Raw genomic sequence first — 22,254 nt, forward strand, 5'->3', positions numbered from 1 at the left:
ACACAGGAACTCCAAAGGCTTTTAACACAAACTTAGTTACTGGAACAGCAAAGTCATCTAGGGTGACTGGAGGCTTTTCCCACAAGTCTGTTTCACACAGTTAGCCCTGTTTAGCCCTTACCACTACCATTACCACTCCTTTTGTCCTTTAGTTCATGACATCTTTGTCAATCTCTCCTTTGTCCCCACCTATTGCTGGCCTTCTATCCAGCTTCACCTGCTCCACTCACCTTAAACAGTATAAATTTCATCACAGCTCTGAAGGGTCATACGGACTTGAAACGTTAACTCTGTTTCTCTCTCCACAGATGCTGCTAGGCCTGCTAAGTCTTTCCAGCCTTTTCTGTTTTTGTTTCAAATTTCCAGCATCCGCAGTGCTTTGCTTTTATCTTACAGCTGTAACTAGATGCCATGTTCATCATTTCCTTGTGAAATTATTAGTTTCCATCTGTTTACAATTAGTAAATCTGCACGTATTTCTGTATCAAGGATCTCAAGGTGTATGGGCTTTAAGGATAATAAAACTTTCAACTGACAAGATGTCAATGTGCTTTCAAACTCCCAATTACTGGGCTTCCATTTATGTACTCAACATTCAAAACCTGTCATTTGCCACAAAATCAAGTTTAGGCAGCTAAAATGTGGATCAATTTTTTAGTTAATAATAATAATGACATTGTCTTGTGAAGTTTCAGTGAAACCATCATACAAATGACAATTAATGACCACTTAAGAGCCTTATCCTGCTGTCACTGTTATTAACCCAGCTGTGGGCAGGCCTGTTGCCATGTGGCGTGCACAACAAGTAAACCAGCGTAGTGGGGTGGGGGGAGGTCCCACTTTAAATGCCTGATCAAGGAACCCAGCACTGGGAAGGGGGGGCCTCCACTGAAAGCCAATCTCCTGCCCTGGCTGCTGAACCCCCCACACTCCTCCTACCACACCCCGTGAAACCCCTCTTACCGTTACTTATCTGTAGCCTGGGTCACTCCACTAGCCTGGGACTCTGATGCCCATCGTTCTGGCAGCAGCCACCTACTCCCCAGCTGCGCTGCCATTCAAAACAGCTGCTAGCCTCTGATTAGCCAGAAGCTCTCAGTAGGCAGGGTTTCCACCCCCGGGGTCTTGATCCAAAGGAAAGGCCTGCTGCTGGCCCTTCAACTGTCTAATTGGCTGGTGATTCAGCGGGCCTCCCCTAAAGAAAGCAACATGGATCTCTGGCTGGCTCTCCAGCCAGCAGGCGAGACCCCCCCCACCATCACCTCCACAAGATTCCTCCCAGACGCCTAATCTGTTTGATTAGATGTCTGCTGCTTTTAAATGATTCCTAGGGAAATAGTCATTTGCTTCAGCATTCATGGAACAATTGAGACATTCCGCTATGTCACAAAGAATAGAAAACAATTGAGAATTCAATCTAGTCCAGATATCGGGCGGAGATGTCAGTACAATGGAAGGATTTCAGACAGGCAGAATGAGGATGGAACCACCTTTATCAGATCTAGTTATTACAGCAGAAGACAAAATTGGAACAATAATGGAAGAATGGATCTCAGGAATGCTCTAAAAACAGTTAATAAGTGCTTCAGATTTGAGTTGACTTTCAGCATGCGGAGAACTGCCAAAAGTGAAAATGCAGATAATGATGAATCCAAAATTATACTGGTCCCAAGGAGTTTTAGTTTGCATTGGCTATTAACTCATTTAATTTTACTGTATTAGATAGCGCTTGTAAATCACTATATTTGGAACAGACTGGTTAACGTGTTGAGCCAGATCTTTACTGAGTTGTAATCCAGAGCCATTTAAAAATAGGAGGGACCCAATTCTGGGATTTCCACACCCATTCATAGTGCCCCCAATTTTCAGTGGCATGGGATAAGGGTGCAGGCAAGTGAGCCGGTACCCTGCACTCCCTACCTGGCCAGTTCCATTGCAGGGGTAGGCATCTCCTAGCACCCTGTCATTTTCAGCTTCTGGGCCAGCTTCTCCATGACTCATGGTCCACAGCCCCTCAGAGGAATCATGAACCATAATCTGGATTCAGGAAACCTTTCAAAGGTAAGTCAAAAGGTCTTACCCATGCCCCCTCCATGCCAACACAAGCACCCCCACCTACCCCAATGCCTTCAATCTCCATGCCACTCAAGCTCCCCATGCACACCCAATGGTCCCTCATACACTCCATGCAAACTCATGACACTTCCATGCCCATTCACCCAGTATACACTGTACAGAACCAATGAACACTATAGTAACAAGGGCATTTGTGGAATTGCTTAAAAAAACCACCCATACAAAATTTTCTTGAAAAAAGGCAATAAAAGTGTCAATCAACCAGACATTTAAAGCATCAATAGCCAAAGCTATAAACATTTGACACCTCTTTATCTTGTCCAAATGAACATTTAGCATTGACAAAAGAGAACACAGAAAAATAGCTTATTATAACATCAATCACGCAAAGTTGTCACTTCTCTGTACCTGTGTCAACAAAGTTAATCCTTTTATGGGAGTCTGAACTCTCAGCCAAGCATGCAACAAGGCACTGGATACTACAAAGGCTATGGGCCCTGCCAACATCCCACCAATAGTACTGAAGGTATGCTCCAGAGCTAGCTTTGCCCCTAGTCAAGATGTTACACTAAAGCTACAACACTGGCATCTACCCAACAATCTGGAAATTTGCCCAATATGTCCTATCCACAAAAAGCAGGACAAATCCAATCTGGCCAATTACTGCCCCATCAGCTTTCTCTCAATCATCAACAATGATGGAAGGTGTCGTTGAAAGTGCTATGAAGTGGCACTTACACAACAATAATCTGCTCACTGGTGTTCATTTTGGGTTCTGCCAAGGCCACTCAGCTCCTGACCTCATTCTAGCCTTGGACGAAAGAACTGAACACAAGAGGGGAGGTGAGAATGACTGCCCTTGACATCAAAGCAACATTTGACCAAGTGTGGCATCAAGCAGACCTGTAAAAATTGAAGTCAATCAAAATCAAAGGGCAAAATCTCAACTGATTGGAGTCATACCTAACACAACGGAAGATGGTTGTGTTAGTCTGAGGTCAATTATCTCCATTCCAGGGCAGTGCTGCAGGAGTTCCTCAGGGTAGTGTCCTAGGTCCAACCATCTTCAGCTGCTTCATCAAAGACCTTCCTTCCATCATAAGACCAGAAATGGGGGTGTTCACTGATGATTACACAATGTTAAGTAGCATTTGCAACTCCGCAGAAACTGAAGTAGTCTGTGCCCATGTTGTAGATAGTTTTGGGGTGATTAGAATTAGTTTTTAACTAAAAGAGTCAGTTTTTAGGAAAATAAATCAATTAAAGCCAAGAGATTGAGTTAATAACACAAAGTCAAGGAAGCCATTTTGAGAGTAACAATAGTGGTTTTCTTCAGCCATTTTGTATTCTGTATTAACTACATGTATCAATCAAATTACTGTATTAAGTAGCCGTCAGTCCTGAAACAGATGATTGCAAAAGTAATGAACTTTGATTAAGTTATAATTAGTGGATTAACGGAATTAATAAGTATATTAGAAAGTCTGGATTTTTATTTAAGTATCAATGTAGAATCATTGTGGAAGTTTCAAATTTCCCTCTTATGGGTCAGTGCAGTTTGAGCTAAATCTGCACAAACAAGGAAACCTCTCTGGAACCCTGGTAAGGTCCAGGAGATAATAAATACATCATGGCCGTGAAAGAGTCTAGCTTAATGAATGAAGGGTTGTTCAAAATCGGATTAAGGAACAGTGAGAAATAATTTCATTGTATTTCTGTTTGAGAATCATGAGAGAAAATACAAGTGAAAGACAACCAAATTCACCAGCAACTGCTACAGTCAATCATTAAGTCAGCAATAGCCTGACTCTGACATGGTGTGATTGTCATACAGGTTTTAAAAAACATGGGTTCCATGAAGTTGCTGTTGTTAATTGTCAAAACTTTGAAGACTCTAGAGACAACGAGCCACATGTCAATCTCTGCTAGTGGGTTTGAGACCGAGAACAGGGACCTGAGCAGGTGAATCCTGTGGCCTACACTTCAACAGAATGTGCAACCAGCTAAAGCTGTAAATGTTATTGTCCTAAGTTTGTTAAGTATGTTTTCTTTAATAAACATATGAAAATTTACTATCCAGAGAGTTCTGTTTTTGCCAGTTGGTTAAGTCTTTTATGTACAAAAGTAGAGATCACACTTATATATGACTTACAAATTGGAGTAGTTGTCGAAATAAGCATACAAACTGATTAATTATCAACAATATGGAGCAAGACCTGGACAACATCTGATAAGGAGTAAGTAATAAGTCTGTCCACCATTTACAAGGCACAAGACAGGAATGTGATGCAATACTCTCCACTTGCCGGGATGGGTGCAGCTCCAACAACACTCCAGAAGCTCGACACCATCCAAGTATGATGAATTCCGATACTTACCTTAGTTTGAAGTTCGGAGGTCGGGAATTCCAGTTCCGGATGAACCTCGGGCCTCTTGCAAATGCACTGGCTCGGAAATGGGTGCACATGTGCAGTTCAGTGGTTTTGCGCTCTTTAGGCTGAGGACCGCCCCTGCGCACCTGCAGGATAAAAAGGGATGAGAGCCAGAGGGCAGAAATAGGTCCCGTAAGTGAAGTTAGAGAAAGGAGAAAAGTAATAGGCTCTGAATTCAAGAAAGAGCTGCAGGGAGCAGACTTTAAGAGAAGTGGGCACAAGTGGAGCCCTGAAGATCTGAGAAGGCAGCCGAAGGTTGGTGACTCCATGCTGCCAGCCATTGGGGCAAAGGTACTCCTTTGGAGTAGTGGTGTTCTACGTGGTACGGCCAAAGATCTGAGATTGTGCGTGGAAGGTGAAACTTGAGTGCACACAGAGAGATCCAGGGGAAAAGAACCTCGGAAGGCGAGACTAAAACCCTGTGAGGTGGGTCACTGTTGTAGACATCCAAGTGAGAGTGACTTTTGGAGAGAATTCCAAGGCGAGATCTTCAAATTTGGAGATTGGAAACCCTTGTGAGAAGGACAAAGTTTCAGTTAGATTGGTTGGCTCACAATGTGACAAAGGTCTGAGCGGGTTGTTGAGGAATCCAAGGAATTTGTTTTGGTCCCATCTGTCATCTGCTGTGCATTGTATTGTGTCCGACCACAGTTCGCCCATTAATTCAAATATACCTTATGCTTACCCTGAATGTTAAAGTATAAGATAGATATTGTAAATTGCTTTATCTTTCTGAGCTTGTATGTAAAGTTTATTTTTGTTTGTTCAAAACCTGCAAAATTTTGTGGCTTTATTCCCTTAGTAAGCATCTTGAATCTCAACATTTATCTACTTGAAATAAAACATTATTGGCCCCTAACCGGATCTCTCCCACCCATATCCATGGGCCATGGATCATAACATAGCCTGCTTGATCAGCACCCCATGCATCAACTTAAATATTCACTCCCTGCACCAGCAATGCATGATGACAGCAGTGTGTACTATATACAAGATGCACTGCAACAACTCACTATGGCTCCTTCGACAGCACCTTCCAAACCAGCGACCTCTGCCACCTAGAAGGACAAAGGCAGCAAACACATGGGAACACCATTACCTGTAAGTTCCCCTCCAAGCCACACACCATGGTGACTTGGAACTTCACTGTCACTGGATCAAAATCCTGCCAGTGCCTTCCTACACTAGATGGACTGCAGCAGTTCAAGGCAGTGGCTCACCACCACACCTTCTCAAGGGAATTAAGGAGGGGCAATAAAAATGCTGGGCTATCCAGTGATGCCCACATCCCATGAAAGAATAAAAACAATTACAATCTTTATGACCCTTATTGGCTTGCTACCAAAGCAATTGTTAGGTGTACTATTCCAACTAGTTTTGACAAACATCTACGTACATCTGTAAATATAGCCAAACACACACACAAGTCTGAAGCAAAAACAGAAAATGCTGGAAAAACTCAGCAGGTCTAACAGCATCTGTGCAAAGAAAAACAGTTAACCTTTCGAGTCCGTATGACTCTTCTTCAGAACTAAAGATAAATAAAAATGTGATGAAATTTATACTGTTTAAGAGTGGAGCAGGTGAAGCTGGATAGAAGGCCAGCGGTAGGTTGGTTGGGGGGGGGGGGGGTCAGCATTTTAGCATTCCATGGGGGCCGTTCCAAAAGACAGAGGATATAATAACTTATGGAGTTTTCAGGAATGAATGCATTGTAGGAATAGTTTTTACAACAAGGAGGAGTGGAAAGAGGGTAACGAGCAGGGGGATGATTATGTTTTGTCCATTGTTGATAACGACAGTCTGAGTCGCCTCAAATTTATTGCATGCTTTACATTCAGGATATTGGATACCAGAATATCATGTAGATGCCTCCATTCTCTAAATCACTTTCAGATCCTATGCTCTCAGTGTTTAATAACCAGGTGATGAAAGGTGGCTGGATCGTACAAAACCAGTCCGCTGGTCTCACTGTTTACTATTGGTCAGCAGTTGAGCTGCCAGATGCTTGAGAATATTGATCGCAGCATGCATGTCCTGGCCTGGGCCTAAGGCCTGGACACCAATACAGGAACTTTATCAAAAAGGCAGACAGCATACTTCTGGCATAAAATGTGTGTGCATAGCCTGCCATATTGCATGCTTAATCAGAACCAGCATGGAGCCACCAAATTTCAAATGTGTGAGCATACAAGAACAGCTGAAATCAGGGACAAACTTTTCTTTGGCATGATCATTATTTTCCTTTCAAAAGAATAATTAAGTAAATATGAATGAAATTTTACCTGTTTTTCTTGGAATGTTCATCTTTTCCTCTTTTGACTCCAAATACCCTGGTAATCAGTGCGCTAAACAATAATGTGGAAGAATTTCGTACCTGGTAATCAAAAGCAAGGAGAATGTTATGGACTGTAGGTAGCATTCCTTGTATCTTTTTTTAAAATTTACTTCTGTATTTCCACTGTACACATATTTCAAATTTGGTTATACTTAAAGGAGATAAAAGAAGAAGCACTACAGGGATCTGAAAGTGATATATATAGTGGAAGAATCTATATGATATTCTGATATCCAATGTTCTGTGTAGGGAAAATATTCCTTGGGAAACATTTGAATTTAAAATCATTTGAGAATGCAAAGCGTGTAGTAAATTAAAGATGACTCATACACTGTCGTCATTGACAATACTGGATAAACGATAACCTTCTGTGACCTCAAATACAGCTTTCACAATCACATTATCAAAGCTGCCTCTAAGAAGCTTGATTTCATTTTTCCTTTCACATTGCTGATTAAGGCTGCATGTTTATTACTGCTATAAATGGTTATCAATTCTAAACATCATTTTTGTTAACATGTTTTCAGTGCTGGTTTTGGAAGATTGAAGCTTCTGAGAAAATGACTGGCGAGAATTACTGAAGTCAAAGGAATGAGGGAGATAACTTAATACTATACGTTGTTTTTTAATCAGTTTAATGTTTCATCTAAAAGAGGGCACCTTTGACAGTTCAGCACTCCCTCAGTACGATCTTGAAGCATCAGCCTGGATTGTATGTTTCAGTCTCTGGAGTGGGATTTGAAACTGTAACCTTCTGATTCATAGATGAAAGTGCTACCACTAAGCCAAGTAGAATTTCCAGGTTTAGTGGAAATTTTTTTTGCCAAATTTGGGATATTTTTGCGCTGTGTGTCACTGCATTTTAGGAATTGGACTGACTTCCCAAAAGGGCTTCATTTTGAACTCTGCAGCTGGCAGAGGTGGCACTGGATTTGAATCCTGGGTTAAAACGACTGAGCGCGACGTACTGCATCTTTCCCCCAGCTACAAACAACCACCAGGTCTAAATTTGAAACTTTTTTTTTCAGTACTGTTGATTCTGGCTGCGCATTTTTTTTTAATATTAGCTAGCAAAACAACAAGTTGCAGCTCAGTTTACTGGAAATAAAGTTGTATACTTAAGTCCTGCCTCAGATCTGAGAAGCCAGTCCAAAGTCAGTGAATAAATGTGATCAAAATAAACTTGCATTCAGGACCATTAAAAAGTATACTGAATGACAGTGGTTAAAAATCTCTCAGTTTTAGCCTTTACTCAGTGAATGCAATATAATGCCACTTTTGTGCAGCAAAAACACATGGACCATACATAAACCAGAACTAAAGTACCATTTTCCCTTAACCCGATAATTAAAGATTCAAATAAACAGGCCTTTTTTCCTTCGGTAAACAAATTAAGGAAGGATTACATCCACAGCCAATATGTCTTTTGGAGACTTTTAGATTATACTTTGTGTTTTGGTAACTTTGGTTATTTATTTTAGAGTAGGTTTGTTTGATTTGGTTGGTAATTCGGAGCCATTTCCGCAAATATCTCACTCCACAAAAAGACAGCCAGATTTTTAAAAAACCATCTCTTATCCTGCAATTTGACTTTGTTTCAGCTAAGAAATCTTTGAGCTTTGCAAAGGGCTTTAGGTGAAATTTCCATCAGACTGCTGCAAGTCAGCAAAGTGTGCTACAAATTCTTTCAATTACACTTAATACTGATTTCAAAGTTTGAAGGGTTATCATTAACAAGATAGTTTGTCAAATGCTTATAGACAATACTTTGTTATATCAATTTCCACAGGACTGGCATCAAAAGCCTTATTCTGACATTACTAATTTTGTTCTGTACCCAGCTTTAAAAAACTCCTATACAAACAAATGGGTACAGAAGAGAAAGTATGCACACATATTACTGCAATAAAACTGTACAAGGGCTCGATTCAACCATTTCCCTGATTGCGGCCCAATTACCTTTTTAGTTAATTAAAATTCAATCTGTAATAAGATGACCTAATTTACCCTGCTGGAGATAGTTACAGGTGATTCAAAATGTAATCATATACATAGCCAAACCTTCTAATAACAACTCGTGGCCTGTAAAAATAATAAGCAGAACATTGGACTTTTACATCAGAGCTGTTTTAGTATCTTCAGTGATTCTATACCTAACTGTGTTGCTGAAATAGGGATTAATTGGGGGTTACAATGTAAAGCTCCCAAATTCTCAGCTAACCAGCCCTGCAGTGTGTTGACAGGGGGCTATAGGTGTTATTTTTTTTTACACACGTAACATTTCAGTTTCAGTATTATCACATGAACCTCCCAAGGATTGTGTGAACAATATAAATGAACAATTAGCAACTATTCATATCACATTACGATTGAACTGTCATTTTCATGAACCCACGTGACCTTTGTACAGCTCATCTTCCCCGTAACACATCAGTTGCTCAACAGATGAGTCATTTTGATCATACGTTGATGGGTATTAGACTTCTATGGCAAAATTTTAATAAAATAACACATTCTTGTAACCCAGAAGCCTACACATTTTACACAAAGTGCTTTTGTCAGTATTTTGGTGACATGTCTTTTTTTTTTGGTTTTGGTCACATTCGTTTTGGAAAAGATCCAGTTACCAGACTCCAAAGACTTAAAAGGTTATGACTTACTGCCCATATAGGAGATGTAAACCCAAGGATGGCTGCTTGTATTCCATCTGCCACATACGGAATGACATTTTCACCCAATCTGGTGTCTCTAAAAAGCGCTCTCAAGATATTCAAAGCGTGCACCTGACAAAAACAAAAATATATACATAAGGAACTGGTGGGAAAAAAGCATGAAGTGCAAGAAACCTTTTCTGGAAAAGGACCACTTTTCCCCACCCACCAAAAATGCAATAAAAAATATCACTTCTTACACTTGTATCACATAAAACATGCTAGACAGTTCCTGGAGGACAAGTGGACACCAGGCAATAGTAAGAGAGATGACCAAAAGTGTAGTAAAGTAATTAAGTTTCAAGAAAACTTATGAAAGTACGAAGACAGCAAAGCAAAAGGATTCAGGCAAAACCCACCAGAAAGTAGAACATCATGTTCTACTGGAGGCAATTCTGGCTTATCACCAACTTGATGGTCAAGTAAGCAGTCTGAAGTTAGAGGGAACAGAGAGCTTTTTAAGATGACGGGCGATGATTAACATTTTGAAGTGGGAAACGAATGTGCCAGAACTAAGGGAGCCATTAACAATGTCAGTGAACACTGAAAGAAGAGAAGAATCATGAGGACCTGTAAATACTGCAGCCACGGTATGCTGCTGATGGATAGGGTGGATGAGGTATCTATCAAGCAGATCACTTTACCCGGTATAAGGTCAAGCTTCTTGTATGTTGATGCATCTGCACCATTCCAGGCAAGTGAAGAATATTCCATCACATTCTCAATATGCCTTTCAGGTGGTGGCAAGGCTTTGGGGAACCAAGTGAGCCACTCATCACAGAATTTATATGGGATTTATATAGCTGTCCTAGATTAATTTCTGGTCAATGGTGACCTACAAGACACTGATGGTGGGGGACTTGGTGATGGTAGTACAATTGAATGTCATGAGGAAGTGGTCAGAATCTCCCTTTTTGAAGATGGTCATTGCTTGCCATTTGTGTGATGCAAAAGCGTTGCCATTTATTAGTCCAAGCCTGGATGTTATTCAGGCCTTGCTGTATGTGGCCACAGGTTGCTTCAATTCTGAGAAATTACAAATGGAGCTGAACACTACAATTATCAGTGAACAGCCCCACTATTAGCCTTACGACGGGGTAACGGTCATTGGTGAAACAGTTGAAGATACCTGAACTTCAGACACTGCCCTAAGGAACAACTTGGAGTTGAATTGGTTACATATTCCTGTGTGCCAGGTGTGAAACTAAAGAGTTTTCTCTGATCCTCATCAACTTCAGTTTTATTAGGGCTGCTTGTTACTACACTGTTGAAATCTTCCTTGATGTTAAGGGCTGAGACTCTCGCTTCACCTCTATAATCTAGCTCATGTCCATGTTTAGACAAAGGACATAATGAGCTTTGGAGCTAAGTGGTACAACTCAAAATTAGAATTGCTGAGCAGATTACTGGTATGTAAATGTCATCTGACAGAGCTTCTTTCATCACTTTGCTGATGATTGGGAGTAGAGTGATAGGATAAAGATTGGAAATTTTACATATTGTCAGATGTTAGTCCTATAGCTGCACTGGAACAATTTTGTTAGAGGTGTGGCTAGTTCTAGAGCACAGGTCCTCAGCCTGTTAAGAAATAGGAACTTACCTGATTTCTAAGCGGAAGTCGGCAACTACAAGTCCTGACATGCGCCAGGAGTTTCTGCGTTTGCAGGAACTGGGTGCAGGTTGACCATGCACAGTTCAGCATTGCGAGATCTTCAGGCTGGGGACAGGTGCCCAGTGTGCCTGCATGGGAGAAATCAGCGCAAAATAGAGGACCCAGGAGTGGGGCGCATAACAGAGGAGTCCCGAAACGGGGGACATGGAGAGGGGACAGGGAGGTCCCAGAAAAGTAGAGGGAACCCAGGGGGAGGTCCCGGAGAGGGGAGAGCGAGAGAGCGAGAGAGAGCAAGCGAGAGAGCGAACAAGAGAGAACGGGAGAGAGAGAGAGAGAGAGTGGGGGAGAGGGAGAGGGAGAGGGAGAGAGAGAGAGAGGGGGGACAGGGAGAGAGGGGAGGGAGAGAGAGAGAGAGAGAGAGGGGGGGACAGGGAGAGAGAGAGAGAGAGAATGAGAGAGGGGGGACAGGGAAAGAGAAGGAGTGAGAGAGAGGTAGGAGACAGGGAGAGAGAGAGAAAAGGGGAGAGAGAGAGAGGGCAGGGAGAGAGAGAGAGAGGGGGCAGGGAGAGAGAGAGAGAGAGAGAGAGAGAGAGAGAGACAGACAGAGAGAGAGTGGGGGAGGGACATAGAGAGAGAGAGAGAGGGGACATAGAGAGAGAGGACCAGAGAAGAAGCCACCAGAAGGAGGCCATTGGTAGGAACTGGAGAAAAGCAAAGGGGCCAGCGCATGGGTGCAAAAGTTCTGAGACTGAGAGACTCCAAGTAGTGAAGGCTCGGGAGAAGCTGCGGAGAGCTGAAAGGGCAGTGAAAGGTTTGTGACCCAATGCTCCGGGCCGCTGGGGCAAAGGTCGCCCTTCGAGCAGTGGTGTGCTGCTCGGTGTGACTGAAGAGCTGTAGTTGTGCCTGTTAATTGGTGCCGGAGTGCAGGCTCAGGAAATCCAGGGAGATGAGACTGAAGCCCTGAAAGGTGAGCAGTTGTTTAGGCAGTCCAATTTGGAGCAGCTTTGAGGGAATTCAGAGGCTTAATCTTCAAAAGTGAAAGTTTGGAATCCCTTGTGAGGGAGACAGTGTTAACAAGATTGTGTAACTCACAGTGATACTGATGACTGGATTGCTAAGAAATCCACATGGTGGGTTGCTAAGAAATCCATGGGATCTCTCTTGGTTGCAGTCACCATGTATATTGCAGTGTAGTGTGTTCAACCACAGCTTGCCTGTTAATTCACAAACTCTAACATTCAGAATTAACATAAGGTATAAGATAGATACGGTAAATTGTTTTACTTTTCTGACTTTATTTTTCTTTAAAATTCATTCACGGGGTGTAGGCTTCGCTGGCTGGGCCAGCATGTATTGCCCATCCCTAGTTGCCCATGAGAAGGTGGTGGTGAGCTGCCTTCTTGAACAGCTGCAGTCCATGTGGTGTAGGTACACATACAGCGCTGGTAGGGAGTTCCAGGATTTTGACCCAGCGACAGTAAAGGAACAGCAATATATTTCCAAGTCAGGATGGTGAGTGACTTGGAGGGGAACTTCCAGGTGGTGGTGTTCCCATCTTTCTGCTGCCCTTGTCCTTCTAGATGGTAGTGGTCGAGGGTTTTAAGGTGCTGTTGAAGGAGCCTTGGTGAATTCCTGCAGTGCATCTTGTAGATGGTACACACTGCTGCTACTGTGTGTCGGTGGTGGAGGGAGTGAATGTTTGTGGATGTAGTGCCAATCAAGCGGGCTGCTTTGTCCTGGATAGTGTCAAGCTTCTTGAGTGCTGTGGGAGCTGCACTCATCTAGGCAAGTGGGGAGTATTCCATCACACTCCTGACTTGTGCCTTGTGGACAGGCTGAGGGCAGTCAGGAGGTGCGTTATTTGTTACACGATTCCTAGCCTCTGACCTGCTCTTGTAGCCACAGTATTTATATGGCTAGTTCAGTTCAGTTTCTGGTCAATGGTAACCACCAGGATGTTGATAGTGGGGTATTCAGTGATGATAATGCCATTGAACATCAAGGGGCGAAGGTTGGATTCTCTCTTGTTGGAGATGGCCATTACCTGGCACTTGTGTGGCGCGAATGTTACTTGCCACTTGTCAGCCCAAGCCTGGATATTGTCCAGGTCTTGCTGCATTTGGACATGGGCTGCTTTAGTATCTCAAGAGTCATGAATGGTGCTGAACATTGTGCAATCATCAGCGAACATCCCCACTTCTGACCTTATGATGGAAGGAAGGTAATTAATGAAGCAGCTGAAGATGGTTGGGCTGAGGACACTACCGTTAGGAACACCTGCAGTGATGCCCTGGAACTGAGATGGCTGACCTCCAACATAAAGACCATAAGACATAGGAGCAGAAATTAGGCCATTCGGCCCATCGAGTCTGCTCCGCCGTTCAATCATGGCTGATAAGTTTCTCAACCCCATTCTCCCACCTTCTCCCCGTAACCTTTGATCCCCTTACCAATCAAGAACCTATCTCCGTCTTATATACACTCAATGACCTGGTCTCCACAGCCTTCTGTGGCAATGAATTCCATATATTCACCACTCTCTGGCTAAAGAAGTTTCTCCTCATCTCTGTTCTAAAAGGTCTTCCCTTTACTCTGAGGCTGTGCCCTCGGGTCCTAGTCTCTCCTACTAATGGAAACATCTTCCCCACGTCCACTCTATCCAGGCCTTTCAGTATTCTGTAAGTTTCAATCAGATCCCCCCTCATCCTTCTAAACTCCATCGAGTATAGACCCAGAGTCCTCAAACGTACCTCATATGTTAAGCCTTTCATTCCTGGGATCGTTCTCGTGAACCTCCTCTGGACCCCCTCCAGGGCCAGCACATCCTTCCTGAGATATGGGGCCCAAAATTGCTCACAATATTCTAAATGTGGTCTGACCAGAGCCTTATAAAGCCTCAGCAGCACATCTCTGCTTTTATATTCTAGTCCTCTTGAAATAAATGCCAACATTGCATTTGCCTTCCTAACTACCGACTCAACCTGCAAGTTAACCTTAAGAGAATCCTGGACTAGGACTCCCAAGTCCCTTTGCACTCCAGATTTCTGAATTCTCTCCCCATTTAGAAAATAGTCTATGCCTCTATTCTTCCTACCAAAGTGCATGACCTCACACTTCCCCACATTGTATTCCATCTGCCACTTCTTTGCCCATTCTCCTAACCTGTCCAAATCCTTCTGCAGCCTCCCCGCCTCCTCAATACTACCAGTCCCTCCACCTATCTTTGTATCATCTGCAAACTTAGCCAGGATGCCCTCAGTTCCTTTATCTAGATCATTAATGTATAAAGTGAAAAGTTGTGGTCCCAACACTGGCCCCTGTGGAACTCCACTAGTCACCGGCTGCCATCCTGAGAAGGACCTCCTTATCCCCACTCTCTGCCTCCTGCCAGACAGCCAGTCTTCTATCCATGCTAGTACCTTGCCTCTAACACCACGGGCTCTTATCTTACTGAGCAGCCTCCTGTGCGGCACCTTGTCAAAGGCCTTCTGGAAGTCCAAGTAGATAACATCCATTGGCTCTCCTTTGTCTAACCTACTCGTTACCTCCTCAAAGAATTCTAACAGGTTTGTCAAGCATGACCTCCCTTGATGAAACCATGCTGACGTTGCCCTATTTTACCATGCACTTCCAAGTATTCTGAAATTTCATCCTTAATAATGGACTCTAAAATCTTACCAACGACCGAGGTCAGGCTAATCGGCCTGTAATTTCCCGTCTTTTGCCTCACTCCCTTCTTAAACAGGGGGGTTACATTAGCGATTTTCCAGTCCTCTGGGACCCTCCCTGACTCCAGTGATTCCTGAAAGATGACCACTAACGCCTCCACTATCTCTTCAGCTATCTCCTTCAGAACTCTGGGGTGTAGTCCATCTGGTCCAGGTGATTTATCCACCTTCAGACCTTTCAGTTTTCCTAGCACCTTCTCCTTGGTAATGGCCACCATAATCACCTCTGCCCCCCGACTCTCTTGAACTTTGGGGATGTTATTCGTGTCTTCCACCGTGAAGACTGACGCAAAGTACCTATGCAGTTCCTCTGCCATATCTTTGTTCCCCACTACGACTTCTCCAGAGTCATTTTCCAGCAGCCCAATGTCCACTTTTGCCCCTCTCTTACCCTTTATATATCTAAAAAAACTCTTGCAAACTTCTTTTATATTACTGGCTAGTTTACCCTCATATTTAATCTTCTCCCTCCTTATTTATTTTTTAGTTGTCCTCTGTTGGTCTTTGTAGGCTTTCCAATCCCCTGATTTCCCTTTGCTCTTCGCCACATTGTATGCTTTCTCTTTAGCTTTTATGCTGTCCCTGACTTCCCTTGTCAGCCATGGTTGCCTCGTCCTCTCTTTAGTATGCTTCTTAGTATACAACCATAACCATCTTTCTTTGTGCTAGGTATGACTCCAACCAGCGGAGAATTTTCCCCTATTCCCACTGACTCCAGTTTTGTTAGGGCTCCTTGATGCCACACTCTGTCAAATGTGACCTTGATGTCAAGGGCAGTCACTCTCACCTCACCTTGGGAGTTCAGCTCTTTTGTCCATGTTTGAACCAAGGCTGTACTGAGGTCAGGAGCTGAGTGGCCCTGGAGGAACCCAAACTGGGCATCAGTGAGCAAGTTATTGCTAAGCAAGTGCCACTTGATAGCACTGTTGATGACCCCTTCCATTACTTTACTGATGACCAAGAATAGGCTTATGGGGCAGTAATTGGCCAGGTTGGATTTGTCCTGCTTTATGTGTACAGGACATACCTGGGCAATTTTCCACATAGCTGGCTAGGTGCCAGTGTTGTAGCTGTACTAGAACAGCTTGGCTAGGGGCATAGTCATCCTCACAGAAGCATTCCTTACAGATAATGTCCCAGACACCACCATCACCATCCCTGGGACTATGTCAGGTTGTTGCTTGACTAGTCTGTGAGACAGCTCTCCCAATTTTGGCACTAGCCCCCAGATGTTAGTAAGGAGGGCTTTGCAAGGTCGACAGGGCTCAGATTGCCGTTGTCACTTCCAGTGCCTAGGTCAATGCTGGGTGGTCCGCTGGTTTCATTCCTTTTTTGTGACTTTGTAGCGGTTTGTTACAACTAAGTGGCTTGCTAGGCCATTTGAGAGGGCATTTTAAGAGTCTGGAGTCAGACGTAGGCCAGACCAGGTAAGAACGACAGATTTCCTTCCCTAAAGGGCATTAATGAACCAGATGGATTTTTACAACAATCGACAATGGTTCCACAGTCATCATTAGAATTTTAATTCCAGATTTTTACTGAGTTCAAATTCCACCATCTGCCGTGGTGGGATTCGAACCCGGGTCCCCAGAGCATTACCCTGGGTCTCTGGATTACTAGTCCAGCGACAATACCACTATGCCATTGCCTCCCCAAAAGTTTGTCTTGTCTGTTCAAAAACCGTGGGATCTTGTAGCTTTATTTTCTTAGTAAGTACCTTGGCTCTCAAACTTTGTCTACTTTGAACTAAAAAAATTACTGGTCCCTAACCAGGCCGTGGTCCAAGAACATAACAAGCCTATGCCTGGATATTGTTGGTGTCTATAGTCTTTGCTGCATCCAGTGCACACAGCCAGCTCTTGACGAAATGTGTGAATAGAATTGGTTTCAAGATGTCACCTGTGATTGTGAGGCCCTCAGGAAGAGGGCCAAGAAGGATCATCCCCATAAACAAAGCTGGATAGTTAGAAGTGCTACAATCTTGTCATTTGTACTCAGATGCTGAGTTCTGCCATAATTGAGGATGCAAATATTCATGGAATCACTTCCTTTATTAAATGTTAAATTGTCGACCATCATTCACAACTGCATGTGGCAGGGTTCTAAAGCTTTGGCCTGATCTACTGATTGTGGGATTACTTCGGTCTGATTATAGCGCACTGCTTTCACTGCATTCGATTCACTTCACATGATATTAAAGGCTATGGGCCCTGAAAATATTGCAGCAATAGTATTGCCAATAGACTTGTGCTCCAGAACTAGCCACGCCCCAAGCCAAGTAGTTCCAGTGCAGCTACAATGGCATCTACCTGACAATGTGGAAAATAGCCCAGTTATATCCTGTCCACAAAAAGCAGGACAAATCCAATCTGGCTAATTACTGCCCCATCAGCCTCCTCTCAGACATCAGAAAGTGATGGAAGGTGTCTTTGCCAGTGTTATCAAGTGGCACTTACACAGCAGTAACCTGATCACTGATGCTTAGTTTGGGTTCCACCAGTGCCATTTGGCTCTTAACACAAGAACACAAAAATATGACCATATACCCACTGAGCCTGCTCCTCTAATCAACATGATCATGGCTGATCCTGGACTTCAACTCCACTTTCCTGCCTGCTCCCCATATCCATTCGTACCCCAAGAGTCCAAAAATCTTTCTATCCCAGCTTTAAATGTATTCAACAATGGAGCACCCACAACCCTTGGGGGTCGAGAATTCCAAAGATTCAGCACCCTTTGAATGAAGTAATTTCCCCTCACCTCAGTCCTAAATTATCAGTCCCTTATCCTAGAGGCTGTGCATCCCCAACGCAATTTTCAATACATTACACTAACCATCTCCCCTTGACATTCAATGGAATTACCATCACTGAATCCCTACTATCAAATTCCTGGGAGTTTCCACTGACCAGGAACTGAACTGGACCAGTCATATTTGAAGTATGGCAGGTCAGAGATTGGGAATTGTAACTTACTTCCTGACTCCCAAAGCCTGTCCACCATTTACAAGGCACAAGTCAAAGTGTGATGGACTACTCACTCTCCAATTGCCTGGATGACAGCAGCTTCAACAACACTCAATATACTCGACAAAGCAGTCTGCTTAATCAGTACCTCATCTACAACTTAAACATTCACACCCTCCACTACTGTCCAAATATTTGTCCATCTCAGGATGTTGGCTGGCGGAGTCCTCATAGGGCTTTGAGTTTGCTACAACATTTCAACTATCCTCACTGAGTGTAATATCGGGAAATGTCCTTTACAATGCTTGGAAAGAGGGCCAGCTGATCCTGCAAGCGCAGCAATGTCCCACACAGTGGCGACTGTAACATTGAACACTTACATGAACATTCAATAAAGAGAGTGAACAAAAAAACACAGAACTGTTTCTTACACAATAAAGGAAATGCCCTAACTCCCCTGTGGCCATCAATATGTACTAAACATGAGGCTTGCCAGTATTTAGCTCTCTAACTCAACAAATAGTCTCAACAAGTAATAAATGCACACACATGAATAAAGTGAAACCAATTGTGATGTGAAAGGTTTACAAGTGAAATTTAATTTTGAAAAACACCCTTGTCACCTTTGTGCTTTCAAGCCTTTTGTTAATGGGGAGGGAGTTGGGCAGAAAAGTTGTGGCCATGATGCAGTGCCTCGCTGTTTGCCCAGGAGGCTCTTTATAGACCGACTGTAGCTGCAGCATTGTCAGCTGACAGCAAATTTCATCACTAAGAAGCATTCCCCGCCACAGAATCATATGTATTTCCCGTGCATGCTGCCAGGGCTTTAAATTTTAATTGTAATTATGTGAGAAATGCAAAGAAACAAGAGAGCGGGAGTGGTGCATCCTTCCAGTTACACCATTGGGAATGGCGCAGCACTGACAAAATTACGCCTACTTTCTGGGAACACAGTGGAGGTGAATAATGTTAGAAAATTTCACAAAAGATCTGGGGTTTTTTTGACAAGAGAAGCCATCAAGGAATACAAGAAAGACAACCTGAAATATCAAAATCTGCTCCACAGCATAAGAAAAAACAATTGTATCAATCGTTGTCGATGCCAGAGAATAGTAACAATTGTACTGAGGTGAGGAATAATTTTTAAGTATTTGTAATTCTATTGCATTATACAATATCTACTTACATGAAATAACTCAATAACAAGAAGAATTGTTAATGAGTTCCAATGTTAAAATATAATCCAACAAGACAAAGTCTACAATTTGTGTCTTTTTGCTACCTGTGGAATGGTGGCAGGTTCATCCTGGCACGTCACTAATGGTAGAGCAAGTGAGATCAGTTCCTTCATTGTCAGTTTCAGAAAACCCAAGTTGGAGCCCCTAGGTTCCGAAGACACCAAGGCCTACAGTGGGGGTAAAATAAAATGTACAATTTTAAAGACCCCCTTTACCTTATACCCTTGAATGAGGTGCTTTTTTTCTTTAAGTTATTTCCGATTTAGCAAGGTTTGGTTTCTGCCTACCATTTTCTCCCTCCTTCTTCTGCACACACATTTATCTGCCTTTCTTAGTATAACGGTCACACATTAAGTTCCAGATTACTTTACATTTAATAAAGTAAAATGCTATTTTATGGAACAGCTCAAAATTGAAGTCTTATCATAGCTCAGCATCCTCAAAGAGGCATCCTTAGAGGGTCTGCTTCACACCTTGTTTTACTGACAACTGAGCAAAGGCAGAAGTGTAAAGAAAATATTATTAGGGCTGTAAATTTATTACCAAATACATTTTCTGAACATTTTACGGAAATTTACACTGCTCTAGGTGAATTTAACAAAATTTAGAGGTAAGCTATTTTGTCCCTCTTGTAATAATAAAAATAACTCAGATCTCACACCTCCAATAATAAGGGTTGGTCTCTCCATGTACTTCAGCAGTAGAAATCCTGCACAGATTCGTGGAAGGCAACAGGGCATTCATCTCAACCAATGAAACCCATCCTTCCCATACCTGAATGTAAAATGGGATTCCGGCACTACGTCGGGTGGCACACAGTTTGGATGCAGGGGAACTGGATTTAATTTCCTGTAGAACTTCTTCTAGCCACTGCTGAGGCAATTTCTGCAGATCTCTATTATTACAGCTAGAAATAGGGAAAAAGGCAAAGCTTTAGCACATTCAGTTTTGGTTGCTATTATTCTCCCCTATCTCAAAAGCCAGCCTTACATTCGTGCAATCATCTTCAGCCTATAGACCTGGCTGGCACAGCTTACTGTATTAGGGCCATAATATGAATAAGTTCCTCAGTATCTTCAATAGTTCTGGCATGTGCTCTGGATACCTATGGAGAAACCTGATCCAGTATCCTAAAAGGAAGCCAATTCAAAATTGTCAAGTCCCAGTAAATATCAGTAATACTGGCACTAGTAAACTGGAGTTCCATTTTAAAGTACACGAAAACCAGTTTGGACAAGTTTTATCAGTGCCCTTCATTTCTAAGCTTTAATGGTTTTTCCTTTTAGGATGGAAAGTGGTGCACTTCCTGCTTAAAGTAAGTGTCACTTCCTGTCCACCATGTTAGAGGCTTAGACACCCCAAAAAATAGGTACAGAGTGATTGAATCTCCAAGCCAAAGTCTGTTGATGGAAATTGCTATCTACATATAAATAAAAGTGTTGGAAAGAAGTTTCAACAGCACTCAAAATATTAAACCCATCTTTTCTCTGACTTGTGTATTTCTAGTCTTTTCTGTTTTCAACAGTATCAACTTTGACCTGCCAAAGGTAGAAATGATTGAGAGCATCATAGGCCAACAGAATTTTAACTTTTAGGCTTAACTGCTTTAATTGAAACTACTTTAATGAAGTAAGTTCATATCTGGCAAGCTCTTGTGCAGTGCATCCTGAAAGTAATGGAGCAGATCACAAAAGGTTATTCTGACAGAAACCCTCTGCCTTCTTGTGATCTCCACCACCAAGAAAGGCAAGGACAAGACACGTGTTTCATCAGGAAATACAAGCTCACTCTTGTTCATTATATGCCGAGGCTCCACAGATGTTAGTCTTCAGCCAATTCAATTCAGTCCACATGACATCAAAAACAGCTGCTAGCACCGGATACTGCAAAGGCTATGGGCCCTGACAACATCCCAGCAATAGCAGCGAAGACATGCGGTCCTGAATTAGCCACACTCCGAGCCAAGCTCTTCCAGTACAGCTACAACACTGGTACCTATTTGACACTGTGGAAAATTTATAAGGTTATGCCCTTTCCACAAAAAGCAGAACAAATCCAATCCAGCCAATTACTACCCCATCAGTTTACTCTTGATGATCAGCAAAGTGATGGAAGGTGCCATTGACAATAATATTAAGCAACACTTATTCAGCAATAACCTGCTCACTGATGCGCAGTTTGGGTACCGCCAGGGCCACCTGGCATTGACCTCATTACAGGCTTGATCCAAACATTGATAAAAGGGCTGAATTCCAGAGGTGAAGTGAAAGTGATTGCCCTTGACATCAAGGCAGCATTTGACTGAGTGCGACATCAAGGAGCCCGCACAAAATTGAAATCCACGGGAATAAGGGGAAACTCTCTACTGGGAGTCATGCCTAGCACAAAGATAGATAGCTGTAGTTGTATGAGGCAAATCATCCCAGCCCCAAGACACTCCTGTAGGAGTTCTTCAGTGCAGTATCCTAGGCACAACCGTCTTCAGCTGCTTCATCAATGACCTTCCCTGCATCATAAGGTCAGAAGTGGTGATATCCGCTGGTGATTGCAGTGTTCAGTACCATTAACAACTCCACAGGTACTGAAGCAGTCCATGTCCACATGCAGAAAGACCTGGACAACATTTAGGCTTGGGCTGATAAGTGGCAAGTAACATTTGTGCCTCACAATTGCCAAGCAATGACCATCTCCAACGAGAGAATCTAAACATCTCCCTTTGATATTCAATGGCATTACCATCGCTGAATCCTCCACTATCAACATCCTGGTAGTTACCCACAAGTAGAAACTGAAGTAGACTAACCATATAAACATTATAGCTACAAAAGCAGGTCAGAGACTAGGGCCAGGAATTTCCGGTCCCACCCGCAGCGGGACCCGTCGTGATCGGAAGGGAAAATCTGGTGAACCAGCAAAAAGTCCACCAACTTTCAGCATAAATTTCTGGTCCCGCCCTTGGAAAATCCTGGTCTGAGAATTCTGCAGGAGGTAGCTCACCTTCTGACTGCCTGAAGTCTGTCCACCACATAAAAGACACAAGTCGGGAGTATGATGGAAAAATCGTGCTTACGTTGTGTGCACAAGAATATCTTTGCTTTGCCCATTGTTAGTTTTATTTTGGAATTATCATAGCTTAGAGATAACGTCCCAAGC

General features: G+C 42.9%; 1 protein-coding gene across 2 annotated transcripts in view; it reads right to left on the reverse strand.

The window, feature by feature from the left end:
- The window catches only part of thada (THADA armadillo repeat containing), a 423,827-nt gene that overhangs the window by 309,366 nt on the left and 92,207 nt on the right, over nucleotides 1–22,254 (reverse strand). For both annotated transcript variants that reach the window (XM_078557163.1, XM_078557162.1), the window contains exons 22-25: nucleotides 19,876–20,008; nucleotides 19,146–19,268; nucleotides 9,507–9,629; nucleotides 6,794–6,885 (exon numbers count right to left, since the gene is read on the reverse strand). In XM_078557163.1, coding sequence (XP_078413289.1) covers nucleotides 6,794–6,885; nucleotides 9,507–9,629; nucleotides 19,146–19,268; nucleotides 19,876–20,008 — 471 coding nt within the window. The remainder of the gene's footprint in view (nucleotides 1–6,793; nucleotides 6,886–9,506; nucleotides 9,630–19,145; nucleotides 19,269–19,875; nucleotides 20,009–22,254) is intronic.

This window comes from Cetorhinus maximus, chromosome 14, assembly GCF_964194155.1.
Source record: "Cetorhinus maximus chromosome 14, sCetMax3.hap1.1, whole genome shotgun sequence".
Taxonomy (NCBI): Eukaryota; Metazoa; Chordata; class Chondrichthyes; order Lamniformes; family Cetorhinidae; genus Cetorhinus; species Cetorhinus maximus.